At 46.6% G+C, this 19,765-nt stretch overlaps 1 protein-coding gene across 2 annotated transcripts in view; it reads left to right on the plus strand.

The window, feature by feature from the left end:
- The first annotated feature begins 226 nt into the window (after positions 1-226).
- The window catches only part of VASH2 (vasohibin 2), a 42,762-nt gene continuing 23,223 nt past the window's right edge, over positions 227-19,765 (plus strand). Inside the window, exons 1-5 of one of the 2 annotated variants that reach the window (XM_079968947.1) lie at positions 227-381; positions 1,270-1,731; positions 8,711-8,799; positions 11,312-11,368; positions 17,735-17,809. In XM_079968947.1, the coding sequence (XP_079825073.1) occupies positions 1,462-1,731; positions 8,711-8,799; positions 11,312-11,368; positions 17,735-17,809 (491 nt within the window). In that variant the 5' untranslated portion in view covers positions 227-381; positions 1,270-1,461. The remainder of the gene's footprint in view (positions 382-1,269; positions 1,732-8,710; positions 8,800-11,311; positions 11,369-17,734; positions 17,810-19,765) is intronic. The other variant, XM_079968948.1, reaches the window with a different exon arrangement.

The following is a 19,765-nucleotide window of genomic DNA, read 5'->3' on the forward strand; positions in this document are numbered from 1 at the left end:
CCCACTTTGAATGGGGCGCTGCTGGGAGAACCCCGCTTAATATATTTTTTTATAAAAATGACACCAAGGCCTGACTCGCAGCACGAGCGATCAGATTTCCCGGGCTGGCCTAGCTCGGCGCCGAACGCGGCAGCCAATCGGAGCCCGGCCAGCCTTCCTCGCGCCGCTGCCCGGGTCCGCGAGGCCCGCCCTTCTTTGTTGCGGCGCCCAATGGGGGCGCTCGGAACGTCGGCGGCTGCCGGGTAACATGGTTCCATGTCAGAGAGCAACACTTGATCATGGAACATGGGCTGAGGCCGGGGCGGCCGAGGCAGCTGCAGAGGCAGCATCAGCCGCAGCCGCCGGGAGAGGCTCCGGTGCAATGAATCGCTGCGGGAGCAGGTGAGGCGGGCCGGGTTTTGCGGGAAGGGGAGCCCGAGGATGGGTGGGGTCGCCCGGCGGCCGAGAGAGGGAGGAACCGCCTGCTTTTTTAAAAAAGGGCTTGCAGTAATCACAGCAGACAGGTCCGCCTTCCTCCCTGCACGTCGGGATCCCGAGACCGGTGCCAGCTCGCCTGCATGCGTGCATGCACCCAGCCTTCCTACCTGCATCATCCGAGGCTGTTTGCCGCATGCAAGCCCTGGGAGAATGAAGCGCGCCGCTGCTACTGCTGAACGGTGGCGGGGCTCGCCGAGATGCTCGGTCGGATTCTCGTTCCGACGGCCTTAGTGGTGCGCCCCCCTCCCCGCCCCCCGCCCCCAAGTCAGGCTCCATGCAGGCGCGGAGCCGGGTAGCCAGACACAACAAGCAGGGAGATCTGGCGGAATCCAGCCTCGCTGTGGGGGTGGCAGATTTATGATCACCCGGGACAATGTTATGCGGGAAGAGAGGGATCCAAGCTCTGCAGCAGCAGCAGGCACCCGCTTCCTTTTGTGTGGCAGTTCCCAGAGGGTTATTCCAGGGTGTGCGTATAAATGTGTAGATGCGTGTCCTTAGAGGGAGATCAGGATCCCTCTTGCCTTCTGCCGCGCTCCGGTGAGAGAGAACCTGAGCGGGGTGCTGAGGAAGAGAACGATCTGAGGGTGGTCCTCTTTTGTTTCCTAGGTGTATCCGATAAGTGTCTGCTTTGATTACTGCTGTTCCATTGTTTCCCATTTCTGGCTGAGAACAACGAGAGCCTCTGCCTGATGAATCTTGCTCGGTAGTTCTCCTAGTGGGAAACGGGCTGTTTTGTCTGCCCATGATGCTAACATGTGCTGTCTTGCACCTTCTGTTGTTATTTTCGAATAGATTCTGCCTGCAAGAGGAGAGACCCGCTGGTGATCTGCTTGGCTGCTGTTAGCAAGCAACTTCATGCCAACCTGATTCCTTGGGGGTGGGGGAAGAGGGGATGGGGAGTGCTACCTGGTTGGGACACTGAGCTGTCCGTCTCTTCCCGCTTTGCCCCGGAGAGGTGCCTCTCGTCCCTTTGAAGGCTCAGCGATGACCGGGTCCAGCTCCAATGCTTCCCGCCACCCTAAAGGAGACAAAGGGGGCCGTTCGAGGAGCTCGCACGCCCGGACGGTTGGCCTTGCCAACAGCGGGGGCTCGGAAGAGGAAGACAAAGATGGGGGGGTGGTTTTCCTCGTCAACAAAAGTGGCTTCCCTATTGATGGGAAGACCTGGGAGAGGATGTGGGGCCACGTGGCGAAGGTGCATCCGTCGGGCAAAGAGATGGTGGAGACCATAAGGAATGCTGACAACCTTGCAAAAGTAAGTTATGACTGCAGCTTCCTTTGTCATGGGCCTTATTCTGTGGCAAGGGTCCGCAGATTCTCTAGCCCAGATAGGTGGCTAGTCTACGGATCTCCTAATGTTGTTGGACTCCAAATCCCATCAGCCCCAGCCAGCATGGTAGATGGTCAGGGATGATGGGACATGGAGTCCCATGCAGCACCTGGCGGGCCAAAGGTTAACCACCTCTGCTTAGGCCAGGTGTGTGAATCAAGCTTGTGGGTGTGGGTGTATTTACTCATTTGCACGATCATTTCTGCTTTCCCCAGTGAGGGTTTCAAAGAATGGTAGAGTTGGAAGGGACCACAAGGGTCATCTAGTCCAACCCCTTGAATTGCAGGAATCTTTTTGTCCAACGTGGGGCTCAAACCCACAACCCTGAGATTAAGAGTCTCGTGTTCTACCGACTGAGCTATCCTGCAGGCTAATTGAAGGTTGGTAGCTCTTTCTTTTGCAAGCAAAGGATTAACTGTAAGGAAGTCAGGCATTGGGTGAGGTAGCCATGGAAATGGGAAAAAGAAACCCTAATTACCATTAGGTATGCTCATGCGTTCCAATGGGTCTGCTCTGAGTAGGTCTAACATTAGACACAACCCATCAGCTCTAAAGAGGGCACTGAAGTCTTGGCTAGGGACCAGTGCATGCCTTGCTCAGCCTCCTTTGGTCTTTGAGACTTTGCCTAAGTGCCCACATGCTTCCAGGCCTTTCCTGTACCATGAGGACTAGTAAGTTGCTTTAAAAGAAGAAGCTTGTACCAGTTTGTATGCATGCGTGCAGTACTGTGGTGTAGTGTAGAATATTCCCAGCCTTGGTTATACTTGCATTAGTAGACCTTTGAGACATCTATAAACGCAGCCCAGCAGCTGTTCATTTTCATCCCTGGAGGAAATGCTTGTAGTTGCACATTAGAGCGGAGGCCAGAGGTGGTTAACAGCGACAGTCATCTGGGCATTTCCATGCTAAACACTTAATTGTGAGCAACGAATTGCTTTCCATGCATTTGGAAATGTCGGGTCTCGTCGTTTCCCTCCATGAACAGTTGTGAAAGTTTGCAGCTCTCTGCTAACAGCTCTTGTGATGAAATGAAATCACAGGTGGCACAACAGCTGCAGTTTGGCAGGAAAAATGACACTTGGCTCAGGATTGCATTGAATTTCGGATTTGATGGGATGCAAAGAGAAGTCTGTAGAAACCCTCAAACCAGGCAGTTTGGATTGTTTCACTCTGACCAGCTGCTCCAAGCTTGTTCTGTGCACTTACAAGTACTACATGAAGCTGTCTAGGCCAGATCATCTAGCTAGTCTTACCTACCCTGACTGGCAGTGGCTCTCCAGGATTTCAGAGTTTTTCCTACCACCTAGAACAGCAAATGCTGGAGATTGAATCTGGGATCTTCTATCAATGAATTATGGTCCCTTTTCTATCAGATGTGCTCTGCTACTGGGCTACAGTCATCTCTAGAGGCTGCCCACACCTTCAATATAAAGGAGAAGCAAAATTGCACCGTTGGTGAGCAAAGAGGCAGGCCTGATATTGCTTGCAGTCATGGCGACACTAAGGATGACGGACTGCACTTCAAGATGGATTAATGGTTCTTCAGCCCTATACAAGGTCCTCCACACATACCCAACAATATAAGTTGATTGGAGAAGGGCATTCAAATGGCCTCCAGGAGTTACCTTCAGAATTAGTTAAGAACTCTGTGTAACATTTGGGACGTGGTATTATCTATTTATATATCACATTTATATCCCACCTTTTTCTTCCAGGAGCTCAAAGTGGCATACATGGTTTTCCCTCTCCTCATTTAATCCCCTGAACAACCCTGCGAGGTTGGTTAGGCTGAGAGGCAGGGACTGGGCCCCAGGTCACCCAGGGAGCTTTGTGGCCGAGTGGGCATTCGAACCCTGGTCTCCTAGGTCCTAGTCTGACACTACTAACCCACGCGGGCTGAATTTGCCACTGCTGCAATCCTATGTACATTTAATTAGGTGTAAGCCCTATTGTGCATGAATATGCAGCAAATTACACTGTCAGCTTTCCAAGCAGCTGCATCCCAGGACACTGAGGCTGGCTGGTCATATGGATAAATAAAACAGGCCCTTATATAGTGCTGTGTGTGGAAAGAATGAATACAAATGATAATAATAATAATACATTTTTTATTTATACTCCACCCATCTGGCTGGGTTTCCCCAGCCAGATGGGCTGCTTCTAGCAAAATATTAAAATACAATAACTCATCAAATATTAAAAGCTTCCCTGAACAGGGTTGTCTTCAGATGTCTTCTAAAAGTCTGATAGTTGTTTATTTCCTTGACATCTGATGGGAGGGCGTTCACAGGGCAGGCGCCACTACCAAGAAGGCCCTTTGCCTGGTTCCCTGTAACCTCACTTCTCACAGTGAGGGAACCGCCGGAAGGCCCTCAGAACTGGACCTCAGTGTCCAGGCTGAACAATGGGGGTGGAGATGCTCCTTCAGGTATACTGGTCTGAGGCCGTTTATGGGCTTTAAAGGTCAGTACCAACACTCTGAATTGTGCCCGGAAACGTATATGGCTGTATCCAGCTAAGTTATCCTCAGAATAGACCTGTTGAAATTAATAGACTAAGTTAGTCCTGTCCAGTCTATTTGGGGTAAGCTAACATCAAATGCAACAGGCTTACATAATATGATTGCATTATAACTCTAACAATAAGTAGGATATATTTACTAGTCCTCAAAGAAAAGCAAATGTCCTACATCTCAGATGCCATGCACACCCCTCCCTGATGAATTTGGGATGCTTAGAATCATAGAACCGTAGAGTTGGAAGGAACAACTAGGGTCATCTATCCAACCCCCTCCAGTGCAGGAATCTTTTTTGCCCAATGTGGGGAGCTTCACAAAGACTTTCCTAATGCAGCAGGAATTTTAAAGTGGTTTCCACCCCTGTTTTTAGAATGAATTTTAATCTTATTCTTTGTATGATCTTTTTTTTAAACATTCTATGTACACAGCTTAGAAATTCTGAATATAAAGCCACATATAAATGCCTTAAATAAATAACAAAATGAAAATATAGTCCCTTAGCCATTCTGCCCAGAATCTGTTGTGTATTTATTTCAGCATTCCCCTTTGTTTTGAAAAATGAGGGTGATAATTAAGGTTGCTAACTGACCAGAAAAACCCCCATACCTGGCTTTCTCCTGTACCTGTCACGGCAGCTTGAAGGGCACTGAGTGAAGCATCATGTAGTTAAGCGTTACCAGCTATGAATGTATGACAATCAAAGCATTAAACGCACAGGAGCAACACTGGGTTGAAAGAAAGAGCTGGGTTTAGTTTTTTTGTTTTTTAAGATGGTTGGCAACCCTCTTTCCAATCCCTCCATTTTAATTCATCAGCTGCTAGATCCCAATTGAAATCCTTGTGAATGGACTTATTCAAAGTAAGTGCTAAATTGCAACGTATGGGAATCTGGCATATGCCACCCAAATTAAATCTGTAATTAGTGATGATTTTCTTATTAGCGTGTCAGAGGCACGCTATTTCCTCTCGGCCAGAAAGGAATCGGGATTTGGGTTTCAATGAGCATCCCAGCGCCCAGTTGCTATTGCAGGCGGTCAAGGCAGATGCTTGCTTCCCTCAGCTTTTTCCATTCCGAATTCTAATTCTGCACCATGTGACTTGCGGCTGGCCTGGTGATTGATGAAACAGCTGGTGATGGAGACAACTTGCGATGGAAACTCTCCAGAGATAGCTGCCCTTCCAGCCACCTGTTATGTCTGCAAGGCTACATACTGCAGGCAGTGAGACGGCTTTCCTATTAAACTCCCTTGTGTTTTAGCAGTCGTGAGTAAGCATGTCGTCCATCTGGGCAGGTTGACATTTTGTTATGTGCCACAGAGTTGCTCTGACCATTTGTTTTTCTTTTATACAAAAACAAAACAAAACAAAAAAACCCAAAAACCTGGTCTGATACCCACTGGACTGCCTGATCCTACAGTAGATCCCTGGATGGCAACTAATTTTTAAATATCCTGTGCACATCTGCGCAAGGCAATTCCAGTGCAAACCAGGAATTAACCCCTTCCGTCGGCATGCATGGAAATCTGCCACAACCCGGATCAGATTATTTATTGTGATGTCAGGTGATTGACAGGTGGGCACAGTTGCCCACCATCAAACTTGGCCCATGGGGGATGGGAGAAAAAACAATCTGTTACACTGTCATGATCTAGTACTCCACCTCTGGTGAATTCAGTTGAGGGCTTGTGGTCCTCTAGGTGTTGTTCACCTACAGCTCCCATCATCCCTTGCTGACTCGGGCTCATGGGAGTTGGAGTCCAGCAGAAATAAATATGGAGGGCCCCAGGTTCCCTGCCCCGGTCTGCTCTGACTAGTAGGTGACCTTCTCTTCCTTAATGAGCCAGTGTGGTGTAATGGTTACAAGTGTGGGAATAGGATCTGAGAGACTAGAGTTCAAACCCTGACTTGGCCATGAAGCTCACAGTGCCAATCACTGCCTTTCAGCCTAACTTATTTCCTAGGGTTGTTGTGAGGGAAAAATGGGCAGGAGGAGCTATAGCTATGCTATATCACCTTAATCTTCTTGTAGAAAAGGCGGGGTGCAAAATGCAATAAACACAAATAAGTAAGTTACAACTTCCTTAAACAAAATCTAGCACCGTGGGCAGCATCAAAGGGCTGGGGCAATATTTCACATTTTTGTAAACCGGTGTCCCATTTTTAGGAATAGGCACGATCCAGAGCTGCGACAGTACTGGAATCCCTGACTGCCGACATCAGATTGTTAAGAGCGGGTGCTCAACATTCTTTTGTAAATCTGTTATGCAGCTCTAAATGGTAAACTTCTTTAAAAAGTTGTTCACAAACCAAGCATGAAATTCTCATGGCAAAGGAAGCTTATTTGTGTTTCAGACATTTCAGCATCTGGTCACTGGTTCCTGTCACATATGCCAGCAGTCCGGCTGCTGAAGGCATGTGTCCATGCCCGTTTGTCAATTGCTGGCACAGAAGAGTGACATGTGGCATCATAACCAGCTCCCTTTGACAGTGCTGCAAACAGCTGTGGTGAATATTCTGGGGAAAGTATGGCTCAGGGAGTAGTGCTGAGTGATGGGGAACTGTCTTCTGTGCATTGCAAGGCCAAACTAAGAAAACAGTTACTTGATTTGGCAGAGCTAGCCTCACGCTGGAATGAAGACCAAACTGAGCCTGGAGAAGTTGGCTCTTTGCAGCACTTAATGTATACATTCTGCCCAAGACTGTCCAATCCTATTGTCATGAACTGGCTGTAAAGAGAGCAGAATGGTGGGAGGCTGGGGAACCCCAAAGGGAAGAAGGCCCTCGAACCTGGGGATTGGTGGTGGGACGACGATGAGTGCTCAGGGGGAGAAGAGGGAGCAAACTGGGAGGAGGAAGCTGGAGAGGTAACAAGGCTCAGTGAGAAGGGAGAGTCTTAGGTAAAGAGAAGTTCTGAATCGGAAGCTGCAGCAGGAGAGCGGGATGAGGGAAGCCATGAGGCAGAGATGAGTCAGGGTGGTGAAGAAGCAAGAGTGTCTCTCCATCCTGCTGCAACAAGCTTCCCCCTCCCTGGTCTCCCAGGACCAGGAGAGGCATGAAGTGAGAGAAGCAGAAATGCCAGCGTAGTCTCAGATTGCTTGGGAAGGACCTGGGAGAGGATGAGACTTTGACAGCTGTAGGAAGGTAGGTATCCTCAGTCTCCACAACTCCCTCATAGGGGCAAGACCTTCCAAAGAAGAATTGCTGTGCTAATTAGGCCTGGCAGACTATGCTTCTAATAAAGAGTTAACTTTGCTTACTCCATATGATTTATTGCTGGCTGGCTCCTGTCACTTATGCACTTGCTATAAGCCAGGGGTAAAGAATCTGTGGCACTTCTGATGTGGTTGGACTCCAGCTCCTATAATCTGTGACCGTTGGCCATATTGACTGGGGATAATGGGAGTCCTGCAACATCTACAAGGCCCTAGACCAGGCTCCCTCAACCTCAGCCCTCCAGATGTTTTTGGCCTACAACTCCCATGATCCCTAGCTAGCAGTACCAGTGGTCAGGGTTGATGGGAATTGTAGTCTCAAAACATCTGGAGGGCTGGGGTTGAAGCCTGCCCTAGACACCTGGATAGGGTTGGGCTGCACGAACTTCCTTAGTGTAAACCAGTGATGCTGCTGGCCAGTTGGGACATGAAGCTCAGGAACCATGTATCTGCATAAATGGAAAGTGTGTCTTGGTGCCAATTTGAGAGTAGGTGGCTAGGGTCTTCCTGGCATTGATGAAGGCCAGTAATCCTGTTGGCAAAGCATTTAAAAAAAAATTAAGTAAGAGCATTTGAGGAAGAATGGAAAATGTTTAGAGAACTTTGGAGCAGTAGTCAGAGAGAAGTAGTCATAGACAAGACACTTTTTGCAATTTTATGAGAACAAATGAATATGATACTTCTTCAACAAAATATCATAAGTGTATACATTTATAAATCAAAGAGCCCAACCAATACCTCCCCCCGATTAACTTTATTAAGTATGCTGGTTTCTTTTTCTTTGCTTCCCCCCTTTTAATTTTTTCTCCATGGTTATGGGTATTCTGGATTATACAAATCATTGTTATTTAAAGTTTACTTGCAATTTGATGTATCCTGTCTAAACTCTGCAATTATCGTGTGCTTGTTTCCATGTCAGTACTTGCATTTTCAATGTACTCGCATATACCTATCCATATAACTATAAATAAAAAACAAATAATGGTAAAAAGCAGGGAAGCGAAGAGTCAAGAGATGTGGGGCCACTGCACAAAAGACCCAGGGCTTGAGCCACCCCATAACTGGACCTCTGGTGTGAGCAGAACACTGTTATCCTGAGGTGATTTCAGCTCTGCCCCCTTCCTGCTTGAATAAGCAACAACCTCTTAACATTTCTCTCTCTCCTCGTCCACAGCCTTCAATGCCATCCTTGCCAAGCTACAGGGATTCCATGACCATCCCTGAGTGGCTTCAGGCAATACAGAATTACATGAAGATGCTGCAGTATCCTTTTTTAATATATATAAATACGTTCTGGAGACCCAAATCTGCAATGTTAAGCTTTTCCATCGAGCTATTGAGTGAGTGAGTGAGTGAGTGAGTGAATGGAGGGAGGGAAAAGGGTAAAATGTGACATGAGAATGGAAAGCGAAGGAGGGGTAAAATTCTACCTAAGCTTTGGTCTGCTTCGCTTGGTCTTGAGGGCCATGCAATTAGCTTGTGCTGACACTGATGAGGATGTAATTGAAGAGGGAGATTTAGCATCCAATCGATTGAAAATGTCCTTTGTGAACTCTGCTTCCAAGGTCATTGGGAAGAGAATTTTCACGTCTTTGTGGTGATGAATTGCTGCTGAGGAAGAAAAGGTGGCGGCCATACCTTTGAAATGCCAGAGCGGCCTGTATTGAGCTGAAGGGGCCTGTGAAGCCTTAGGAGCTTGGTGGGGTAGATCATTAGATGGAACAAGTGAGATCTGCAACAAAATTTTGCCATTCCCCTACACCCCAAATCAGTACTACAGTGGTACCTCGGGTTAAGAACTTAATTCATTCTGGAGGTCCGTTCTTAACCTGAAACTGTTCTTAACCTGAGGTACCACTTTAGCTAATGGGGCCTCCCGCTGCTGCTGTGCTGCCACTGCATGATTTCTGTTCTCATCCTGAAGCAATGTTCTTAACCTGAGGTACTATTTCTGGGTTAGCAGGGTCTGTAACCTGAAGCGTCTGTAACCTGAAGTGTCTGTAACCTGAGGTACCACTGTATTCTGTGACTACTGAGCATGCTCAGTACTCCTTGAGCTGCTTCTTGGGTTCCCCCTCTCTTAGGTGCTGTTTTGCAAATTTTGAGTTTCCCCCCAAGCCTACTGGTGCTATCCTCGTGTACATGAGCAGTGCCATGAGCGGTTCACAGCCTGGAAAGAGAGGAGATGATACGGTTTAGCAAATTGGGAGTCCCGTAAGAAGGAAGCTGAGTTTTCACCTAAGGAGAAACCCACACTATACATTGACAGACCATGGCTCTGTAGTTTGCTAAGGGTGTGGTGAATTGCAGCTGAGTGAGAAGAAGACTACAGTTCCCAGGATTCTTTGGGGGAAGCCATGTGCTTCAAATGTACAGTGTGGATGTGCCCAATCTATCTCAGTATTGCCTACTCTGACTGACAGTAGCTCTCCAGGCTTTCAGGGAGGGCATCTTTCCCAGCTCTACCTGGAGATGCCAGGGATCTGCATGCAAGGCAGATGCCCTACTCTTGAGCTACAGCCCTTTCCCAGATAATTGCCTGCAATTCAGACTAGCAATATGGATTGGAGGGGGAGAAGTGTGCTTTAAGTATACAAAGCATTAAGGATGTCTTGAAATCTGACTGAACTTTGTTTGACATTGCAACGAACCTGACCAGCTTTTAAAAAATTGACCATTCTAAACCTCCTGAGGCTCTGCCTTACAAAAAAAGCCACTCTAAAGCAGAGCCGCTTCTCCAGTTTCCCACGCATCTAAAACAGCAAATTAACCTGATGCTTTGCTTCCTTTTTGACACATCACTCCATTACAGTTCAGCTCTCCATGCTGGAAACAGATGTTCCCATTGGGCTATTAAGCGGCCATCCTGTGTCTGGCTATTAAGCTGCAACTCTGAGTCAGAAAGTGATTTAAAACACTGCCAAAAATAAACCACTCTGTTGGCTGCAGCCAGGGAACCACCAGAAGGCCCTCAGAGCTGGACCTCAGTGGCCTGGCTGAACGATGAAGATGGAGACGCTCCTTCAGGTATATAGGGCTGAGGCCATTTAGGGCTTTAAAGGTCAGCACCAACACTTTGAATTGTGCTTAGAAACATACCAAGAGCCAGTGTAGATCTCTTAAGACTGGTGTTATATGGTCCCAGCAGCCGCTCCAAGTCACCAGTCTAGTAGCTGCGTTCTGGATTAATAGCAGTTTCTGAGTCACCTTCAAAGGTAGCCCCACGTTCATTGTCAAATACATTTCCATTGTGTATGTTTTTAAATCTGTGATTAAATTGGAGGTAATAACTTTTAATAGGTGGTATAATAATAATAATAATAATAATAATAATAATAATAATAATAATTTTATTATTTATACCCTGCCCCTCTGGCTGAGTTTCCCCAGCCACTCTGGGTGGCTCCCAATCAAGTGTTAAAAACAATACAGCATTAAATATTAAAAGCTTCCCTAAACAGGGCTGCCTTCAGATGTCTTTTAAAGATAGGATAGCTGCTTATTTCCTTCTCATCTGAAGGGAGGGTGTTCCACAGGGTGGGCGCCACTACCAAGAAGGCCCTCTGTCTGGTTCCCTGTAACCTCACTTCTCGCAATGAGGGAACTGCCAGAAGGCCCTCGGCGCTGGATCTCAGTGTCCGGGCTGAACGATGGGGGTGGAGACGTTCCTTCAGGTATGCATTTTTAGAAGTGATGATGGTCATATCATTTGCTCAAACCAATTGATTTCTCCTCCCTGTTATGCAGTTACTTTGGCTTAACCAGTGAAACCCAGATATAATCACACAGGGACTCAATTTTTTGAAATTAGGAAATCAAGACCTCTAAGTGGGTAAGTATAGATTGGACTCATTGGGGATGCCGGATGCTCTGGTGGGCTTGGGTTTTAAAGAGAGCTCCTAAGGTTGGGTAACTTGTCTGCATGGATAAAACAGGATAGAATGCTCGACATAAGACGAGCCTGTTGGACCAAGCCAATGGCCCATCTAGTCCAGCATGCTGTTCTCACAATGGCCAGCCAGATTCCTATGGGAAACCTGCAAGCAGGATGCAAGCACAAGAGCCCTCTCCTCTCCAACAACTGTTTCCAGCAACTCAGAAACTTTGGCCATGTGAACGGAGGCCGGAAGTGGAAAGTTACAATCTTAGCTCAGGTCTGTACCAGTGACAAGGCCAGTTGCCTAGCCAAAAAAGGCCAGCTTGTCGTTGCTTCATCGTGGACCAACACTATGTGATAAGTCATTGTGTGAATTGTCTCAAAGACTGCATTATATGGCTCATCCACTGCAGCAGACAGATGTCGGTTATGACTAGTGGGGTACCGTGGTACCTCTGGTTGCGAACGGGATCCATTCCCGAGGCCTGTTCGCAACCTGAAAAGAACGCTCCCCGCGTCTGCACATCTGCGCACGCGCGGCTCGCGACTCGCCACTTCTGTGCATGTGCATGATGTCGTTTTGCGCGTCTGCGCATGCGCGAGCGGCGAAACCCAGAAGTAACCCTTTCCGGTACTTCCGGGTCGCTGCGGGACACGACCTGAAAACGGGCTACCTGAAGCAAATGTAACATGAGGTATGACTGCATTAGTAAGCTTTGAAGTGCAGGAGCTTATCATGATAGCCCCATAGCCCTGCTCTCAAGGAGAGATAAAAACACGGTTTTTGTTCCACACCCACACCTATCAATGAGCACTAGCATAATTGCATAATACAGGCATAGGCAAACTCGGCCCTCCAGATGTTTTGGGACTACAACTCCCATCATCCCTAGCTAACAGGACCAGTGATCAGAGATGATGGGTATTGTAGTCTCAAAACACCTGGAGGGCCGAGTTTGCCTATGCCTGGCATAATACCTAGTTTGTTAGATCAGCATGCCATGCCATCATTTGCTGGACTTCCTAGGAGTAAGCTCCAATGAACTCAGTAGTGTTTACTTGCCTAGGATTGCATTCAACGTGACTTACTTAGGTCTGTTAATTTCACTAGGTCTACTCCGCGTTATAGTTCGCTGTAACTACAACCCATAGGCTCATCTTGAAAAACACATCGAGACAAGGTTTAAACAAAAGATCCCCGTCTGCTGAATTGAAACCTCTTTAGCTTTTGATTGGAAATGCAAACCATCTTGCAAAGAAGGGTTACCATTTAAACTGCTAGGGAGAAGTAGGAAAGGGAGCCCCATCAGGGAACAGAAAGAAGAATCCAGCCTCTCCTTGATTATTTTTCTCCTTCTCTGGCCTCCTCTATACTAATCTGTCACAAATAATCTTGGAGGCCCCATTCATTTGCCAGAGCAAGAAGGGTCCATCAATTACCCTGGTGCACTGGCCAATGACATCACTGCTCCTATCTTGAAAAAAGTTGAGAGCTGCACTCCCCTGTATTTCCCTTCCACAGTGCCGCTGTTTTTTGGCCTTAGAATGCAACTCTGTTGCTGGGTCAGTGGTCCCACAATGGGGCAGAACAGTCTTTCTTGTGTAACGAGTGGCAAGCTTTTGTTCTGCTGACTTCAGTAACAACCCCAGATCACTGGATGGAATAATGCTTTTAATTGCTTTTACAACTTTTTAAACTAATTGCTTTGATATGTTTCTAACTGCAATTGCTTTTAGAAGCTTTTAACTTAAAAATATATATCTTTTCATTACTGACAACCCAAAAGTGTGGCAGCAGGGTATTCTATCATACCATATAAAAGTGTTTAACCATTTTTTAGAATGGTTTTGCTTTTGCTTTTTAAATTGTGGATCTTCATGCCCCCCTGGGTTTTTTTGGGGAGGAAGGGTGAGATATAAATTAAGTAAATAAAATCAATCAATCCATCAGTCAATAATTGTGCAAGTATTGTGTGACCTGACAGATAACGTGTGTCTACTTAAATTAAGCTAGCAAAATGCCCGGCGTCTTGGATTTTAAATATCTGCCTTCAGTATGTTGGTGAGCGGAGGATCCAGATAAGTGAGGTCTTGCATTGGAAATGGTGCATACATTAAAACATGACTTTGGTATTTCGACAATAAGAGGAGGATGAGTTGCTGCTTGCATTTGCTCTGCTCAGCTGGTGAAGACTGTCAGGCACTGAAACCATTAATATTCTGCCCACCCTGATGGCTTCAGGAAGCGGGGATAATAATTACCATCTTGTAAAACCCTGTATTGAAAAGCTGCCAAGACGCGCTCCTTTTCCCCAGCTAGCAAGGAGACTGCTGCACATGGCTTTGCATGCACATGGCCTGCTGCTTCTGAGCCTGGTGTCAGAAGTTCTCAAGGCAGGGGGCTCTGAAGCTTCCTGTGGAGATCCAGAAGGTCAACTATTATTTATCCTCCTTTGTGTGTCTTTACCCAGTCAGGAAGATGATCGACAACTAGCCTCTACTTCCTCCCAACTGGTGTAATAGAAGAGCTTTAAACTTCCACCTCTCACAGTATTTCTACTAAGTACATAGTATTTCTACTAAGCTGAGTTAGATCAAAGGACTACCTGGGCACCAAACTAATATATAGTGAAACTGTATAATATAAAATAGAACCACAGAGACTGGGAAACTGTGTCTCTGCAGATGTTGTTGATCTACAGCCCCCATCATCCCTAAACATTCAGTGGCCTTTTAAATGTGATTGCGGTGGCAGCAGCGGTGGTTTGTTTTGTCCTTGTCCTTGTTTTTGTCTTATGTATTTTGTGTTCTTATTTTGTATTTTTAAGTTGCGAACCTCCCTGTGATCTTCGGATGTGAGGGGGGTTCACAAATTTAATAGCTAAATAAATAATAAAGGCAAATAATAGTAATAATAATAATAATAAATAATTTTGTTTATATGGTGGAACATTCCATAAGACACAGCAGTGCAGATGTCTCAGCTCTGCAGGGTCCACCAGTTATTTTGACATTTTGGTAAGTCTCAGATGGGACAGGCTGGAAGACAATTGTAGGAGACATATTGTTCAGTGTTACTTGGGGGGCCTGTTTGTGCCAGCTCCTCCCAGCACAGCAGGCTGCTTGTCTGTGTTTTAGCTGCTGCGTTTCCTTAGTGTGATCCCTATCTATGAATAGGAATTGTTGTGAACATGGTGAGCCAGTGCCTGTAGCAATGCTCAGAATGGGGACCTTGAAAAACGCTGAAGCTGTGTCTGTAAGCAGCTTTGGCTGTGATGACAGATGGGATGTGGGGGGCGGGGGGGGGAGTTGATTCTCTGTCTCCCTGCAGAGGAGATGCAGACATGCCTTTTTTTGAGTGAACTGGAGAAGCACATGGACAGGTATTTGTGCTTCCTGTTCCTCATGCATCCTCGTCACATCTGAAGCTTCTGTGAACAAAAAACACATTGCTGTCTAGACTGGGCTAGTGTGATAACTAAAACAAGGCTTATTCTCCAACTCCACCCATCTACTTTTACATGGACCTTCTCTGAGATGTCCTGTTTGGGGACTCAATTGTTTACTGCCGTGACTTTTGTTAGTATAGGACTTGCTATATGCGCGGGTGGTGCTGTGGGTTAAACCACAGAGCCTAGGACTTGCAGATCAGAAGGTTGGCGGTTCGAATCCCCGCGACGGGGTGAGCTCCCGTTGCTCGGTCCCTCCTGCCAACCTAGCAGTTTGAAAGCATGTCAAAGTGCAAGTAGAGAAATAGGTACCGCTCCGGCAGGAAGGTAAACGGCATTTCCGTGCGCTGCTCTGGTTCGCCAGAAGCGGCTTAGTCATGCTGGCCACATGACCTGGAAGCTGTACGCTGGCTCACTCGGCCAATAAAGCGACATGAGCGCCGCAACCCCAGAATCAGTCACGACTGGACCTAATGGTCAGGGGTCTCTTTACCCTTTACCATATACGCCAAAAGCATGCCTTATGAGGAATGGTTGGGGGAATTGGGTATGTTTAGCCTGGTAAAGAGGAAACTGAGAGCAGCTATGACAGCCCTCTTCAAATATCTAAAGGCAGGGGTCAGCAAACTTTTTCAGTCGTGGGCCGGTCCACTGTCCCTCAGACCTTCTGGGGGGCCGGACTATATTTTGAAGAAAAAAAATGAACAAATTCCTATGTCCCACAAATAACCCAGAGATGCATTTTAAATAAAAGGACACAGTCTACTAATGTAAAAACACACTGATTCCCGGACCGTCTGTGGGCCAGACTGAGAAGGCGATTGGGCTGGATCTGGCCCCCGGGCCTACCCATGATCTAAAGGGCTGTCACCTGGAAAATGGAGCAAGCTTGGTTTCTACTGCTCTGGAGGGAGGACCCAAATCAATGGCTTGAAGTTAGAAGAAAGTTGATTCTGGCTAAACCTCAGGAAGAACTTTCTGACAGTAAGCGCTGTTTTGCAGTGGAACACTCCTTCACTAGAGGTTTTTAAACAGAGGTTGGATGGTCATCTGTCATGGATGCTTTAGCTGAGATTCCTGCATTGTAGGGGGTGACCCTCAGGGTGCTTTCCAACTTTACAGTTCTATGATGCTATTATGAAAAGAGGGAATTGCTATTTTATGCCTGGAAAGTGGCACTCAGGTGAATGGGAATGTTCCTGCACTACAGCAACTATGCTACAGCCACTGGTGTGAATGGAAACCAGTGGGATGAACATACACCAGAAGTGTAATGTGGAGAAAGTCAATTGTAATTCAGCTTGCAGTGAAAGAGCAATGTTTATGAGCGCTAGAAACTGCCCATCTGGAAGCAGACAAGGTTCAGCAGGCAACACACAGAGACGTCAAGTCAGAATTGCAGGGCTATAATTAACATATGAGTATAAGAAGAACCTTGCTGGGAAAAGCCCTTCTAATGCTACAACTAGAACACTTTGGGAATTGTTCTAACTTTTATTGTGTCTGAAATTTGTTTATCCGCAGGAGTTCTGGTGTGCTACAAACAGTCAGGAGAAAGTCTCTATTAGGAATGAAACTGACTAGACCAGAAAGGGGTGAAACATAGGAAATGGTCTAGCCAGCCTGATACTGTCTACACCTGAATGTTTTTTGCAGCCCAAGGTCTACATGACTTTCCGGGCAGCCTGGGTAGAGCAAGGAATGCAAATGTAACCCTTGCAACACAGCTATGTCCTCCTATGGCCAAAGAGAGCAACAGATCCCCATCTGGTTTGAGGACAGGGAGCTGCAAAGTGCGAGGCTGTTGTGGACTACAAGGGTGCACCCTGCGAAAAGGCACTTGCCACACTGAGAAAGGCCCAGAAGATTGCCAGGCAGTGTGCCAATGTGAAATATACTCGGAGTTGAGTGTGAATTTCATACTCTTTATTCAGCTCGTAGTAGCAATGAATGAAACTTTCCCCAAACGTCTACTATTTATACATTATTTACACAATGGGCCCCATGTGATTGGCTAATTCTGGGCTGCTCCTGTAGGCCAATCAGGTTGTGGATTCACTTCCTCCAGAAGCTTGATTGGCTGTTCCTGCAGGCCAATCAGGTCGCTGATTCACTTCCACCTGGAGCGGGATTGGGTGATCCTATTGTTCTAGGATTCAGCTCAGTACATAACACAATGTCTACTGACTTTGCACAGTAGGCTAGCCTCTAAACACCCACTCATCCCACCTTATTCATCCAGACAAGCAAGAGGCGTCACCAGAATTCAGGGAAACATCTCAGCCAGGCAAAAGATCTGAGGGTGCAAAGCAGCGCCGGTGAGGGGGCTGACCTGGGGGTAGAGTTCAGAGGGCCAAAAAGAGAGGATTGGAGGGCCACATTTCTCCCACAGACCTGGGGGTTCTTCAACCCTAGCTTGCAGGGTTTCAGACAGGGTTTTCTCCCAGCCCTGTTTGGAGATGTTGGGGACTGAAACTGGGGCATTCTGAACTCAAAGCAATGCTCTGCCACTGAGCTGCCATCCTTCCCCTGGCAAGCCAATATGGTCAGTTTCACAACTCCAGTTACTTATGTGGAACTAAGTCACGATGAGGGATTAATAAAGCAGTATAAAACAGGCTGCCTGCTCCACAAGACTCCTCCACAACTCAGTTAGGTTTGTTTAGTCATGAAGTCATCAGTGCCGGATCAAGCAGTTCTCAACATTGTTTTCTTCTGAAATAAAAAGTCTGTGTGCAGCTTCCTGGTGTGAAAACATCAGTTGCTTTCTCTGAGTGACTATAGTACATGGCCGTGGATTTCAGGCACAGTGATTCTTGGTCCAGCATTTGTATAAATGATTTGTTTTCTTTTTCCTCCCCTGCTTTTGTAGGTTAATGGAATCGGCAAAAGAAATGACCAGGGAATCTTTACCTATCAAATGCCTTGAAGCAGTTATCCTGGGGATGTATCCTTTTATCTACAAGTTCTTTGCTTGGATCCGTTGTTGTTGTTGTTATTAATAATAATAATAATATAATGGTAACCTACACTACTTGGATTCTGTGTAACAGCACCGGCCAAAGGTGAGTTAAAACAGAGCTGGTTTGGGGAACCTGCTTCCTTCCAGATGTTGCTGGATTATAGCTAACAATGGGGCTGATGGGAACTGAAGTCCAGCAACATCTGGGCTACACATCTGTGAGGCAGAGGATTGTTGGAAGCTTGACTCCCTTTCAATATGCTTTGAAACATCTCCATTGGCCTAGTTTACTTAGATTACCTAGGAGCAAAGGGTTCAATTTTAAATAAAGTAGGAAATTGTGATGGAAAACTCAGGCTTTTCACATCAGTCACTTTGTCGCAAATGTTGTTGTTGTTTAGTCGTTTAGTCGTGTCCGACTCTTCGTGACCCCATGGACCAGAGCACGCCAGGCACTTCTGTCCTCCACTGCCTCCCACAGTTTGGTCAAACTCATGCTGGTAGCTTCATGAACACCATCCAACCATCTCATCCTCTGTTGTTCCCTTCTCCTTGTGCCCTCCATCTTTCCCAACATCAGGGTCTTTTCCAGGGAGTCTTCTCTTCTCATGAGGTGGCCAAAGTATTGGAGCCTCAGCTTCACGAACTGTCCTTCCAGTGAGCACTCAGGGCTGATTTCCTTAAGAATGGAGAGGTTTTCTCTTTGCAGTCCATGGGACTCTCAAGAGTCTCCTCCAGCACCATAATTCAAAAGCATCAATTCTTCAGCGATCAGCCTTCTTTATGGTCCAGCTCTCACTTCCATACATCACTACTGGGAAAACCATAGCTTTTACTATACGGACCTTTGTTGGCAAGGTGATGTCTCTACTTTTTAAGATGCTGTCTAGGTTTGTCATTGCTTTTCTCCCAAGAAGCAGGCGTCTTTTAATTTCGTGACTGCTGTCACCATCTGCAGTGATCATGGAGCCCAAGAAAGTAAAATCTCTTACTGACTCCATTTCTTCCCCTTCTATTTGCCAGGAGGTGATGGGACCAGTGGCCATGATCTTTGTTTTTTTGATGTTGAGTTTCAGACCATATTTTGCGCTCTTCTCTTTCACCCTCAATAAAAGGTTCTTTAATTCCTCCTCACTTTCTGCCATCAAGGTTGTGTCATCTGCATATCTGAGGTTGTTGATATTTCTTCCAGCAATCTTAATTCCGGCTTCGGATTCATCCAGCCCAGCCTTTCGCATGATGAATTCTGCATATAAGTTAAATAAGCAGGGAGACAATATACAGCCTTGTCGTACTCCTTTCCCAATTTTGAACCAATCAGTTGTTCCATATCCAGTTCTAACTGTAGCTTCTTGTCCCACATAGAGATTTCTCAGGAGACAGATGAGGTGATCAGGCACTCCCATTTCTTTAAGAACTTGCCATAGTTTGCTGTGGTCGACACAGTCAAAGGCTTTTGCATAGTCAATGAAGCCGAAGTAGATGTCTTTCTGGAACTCTCTAGCTTTCTCCATAATCCAGTGCACATTTGCAATTTGGTCTCTGGTTCCTCTGCCTCTTCTAAATCCAGCTTGCACTTCTGGGAGTTCTCGGTCCACATACTGCTTGAGCCTTCCTTGTAGAATTTTAAGCATAACCCTGCTAGCGTGTGAAATGAGTGCAATTGTGCGGTAGTTGGAGCATTCTTTGGCACTGCCCTTCTTTGGGATTGGGATGTAGACTGATCTTCTCCAATCCTCTGGCCACTGCTGAGTTTTCCAAACTTGCTGGCATATTGAGTGTAGCACCTTAACAGCATCATCTTTTAAAATTTTAAATAGTTCAGCTGGAATACCATCACTTCTACTGGCCTTGTTATTTGCAGTGCTTTCTAAGGCCCATTTGACTTCACTCTCCAGGATGTCTGGCTCAAGGTCAGCAACCACACTACCTGGGGTGTAC

The sequence above is a fragment of the Podarcis cretensis genome (genome assembly GCF_951804945.1).
Source record: "Podarcis cretensis genome assembly, chromosome: 3".
Taxonomy (NCBI): domain Eukaryota; kingdom Metazoa; phylum Chordata; class Lepidosauria; order Squamata; family Lacertidae; genus Podarcis; species Podarcis cretensis.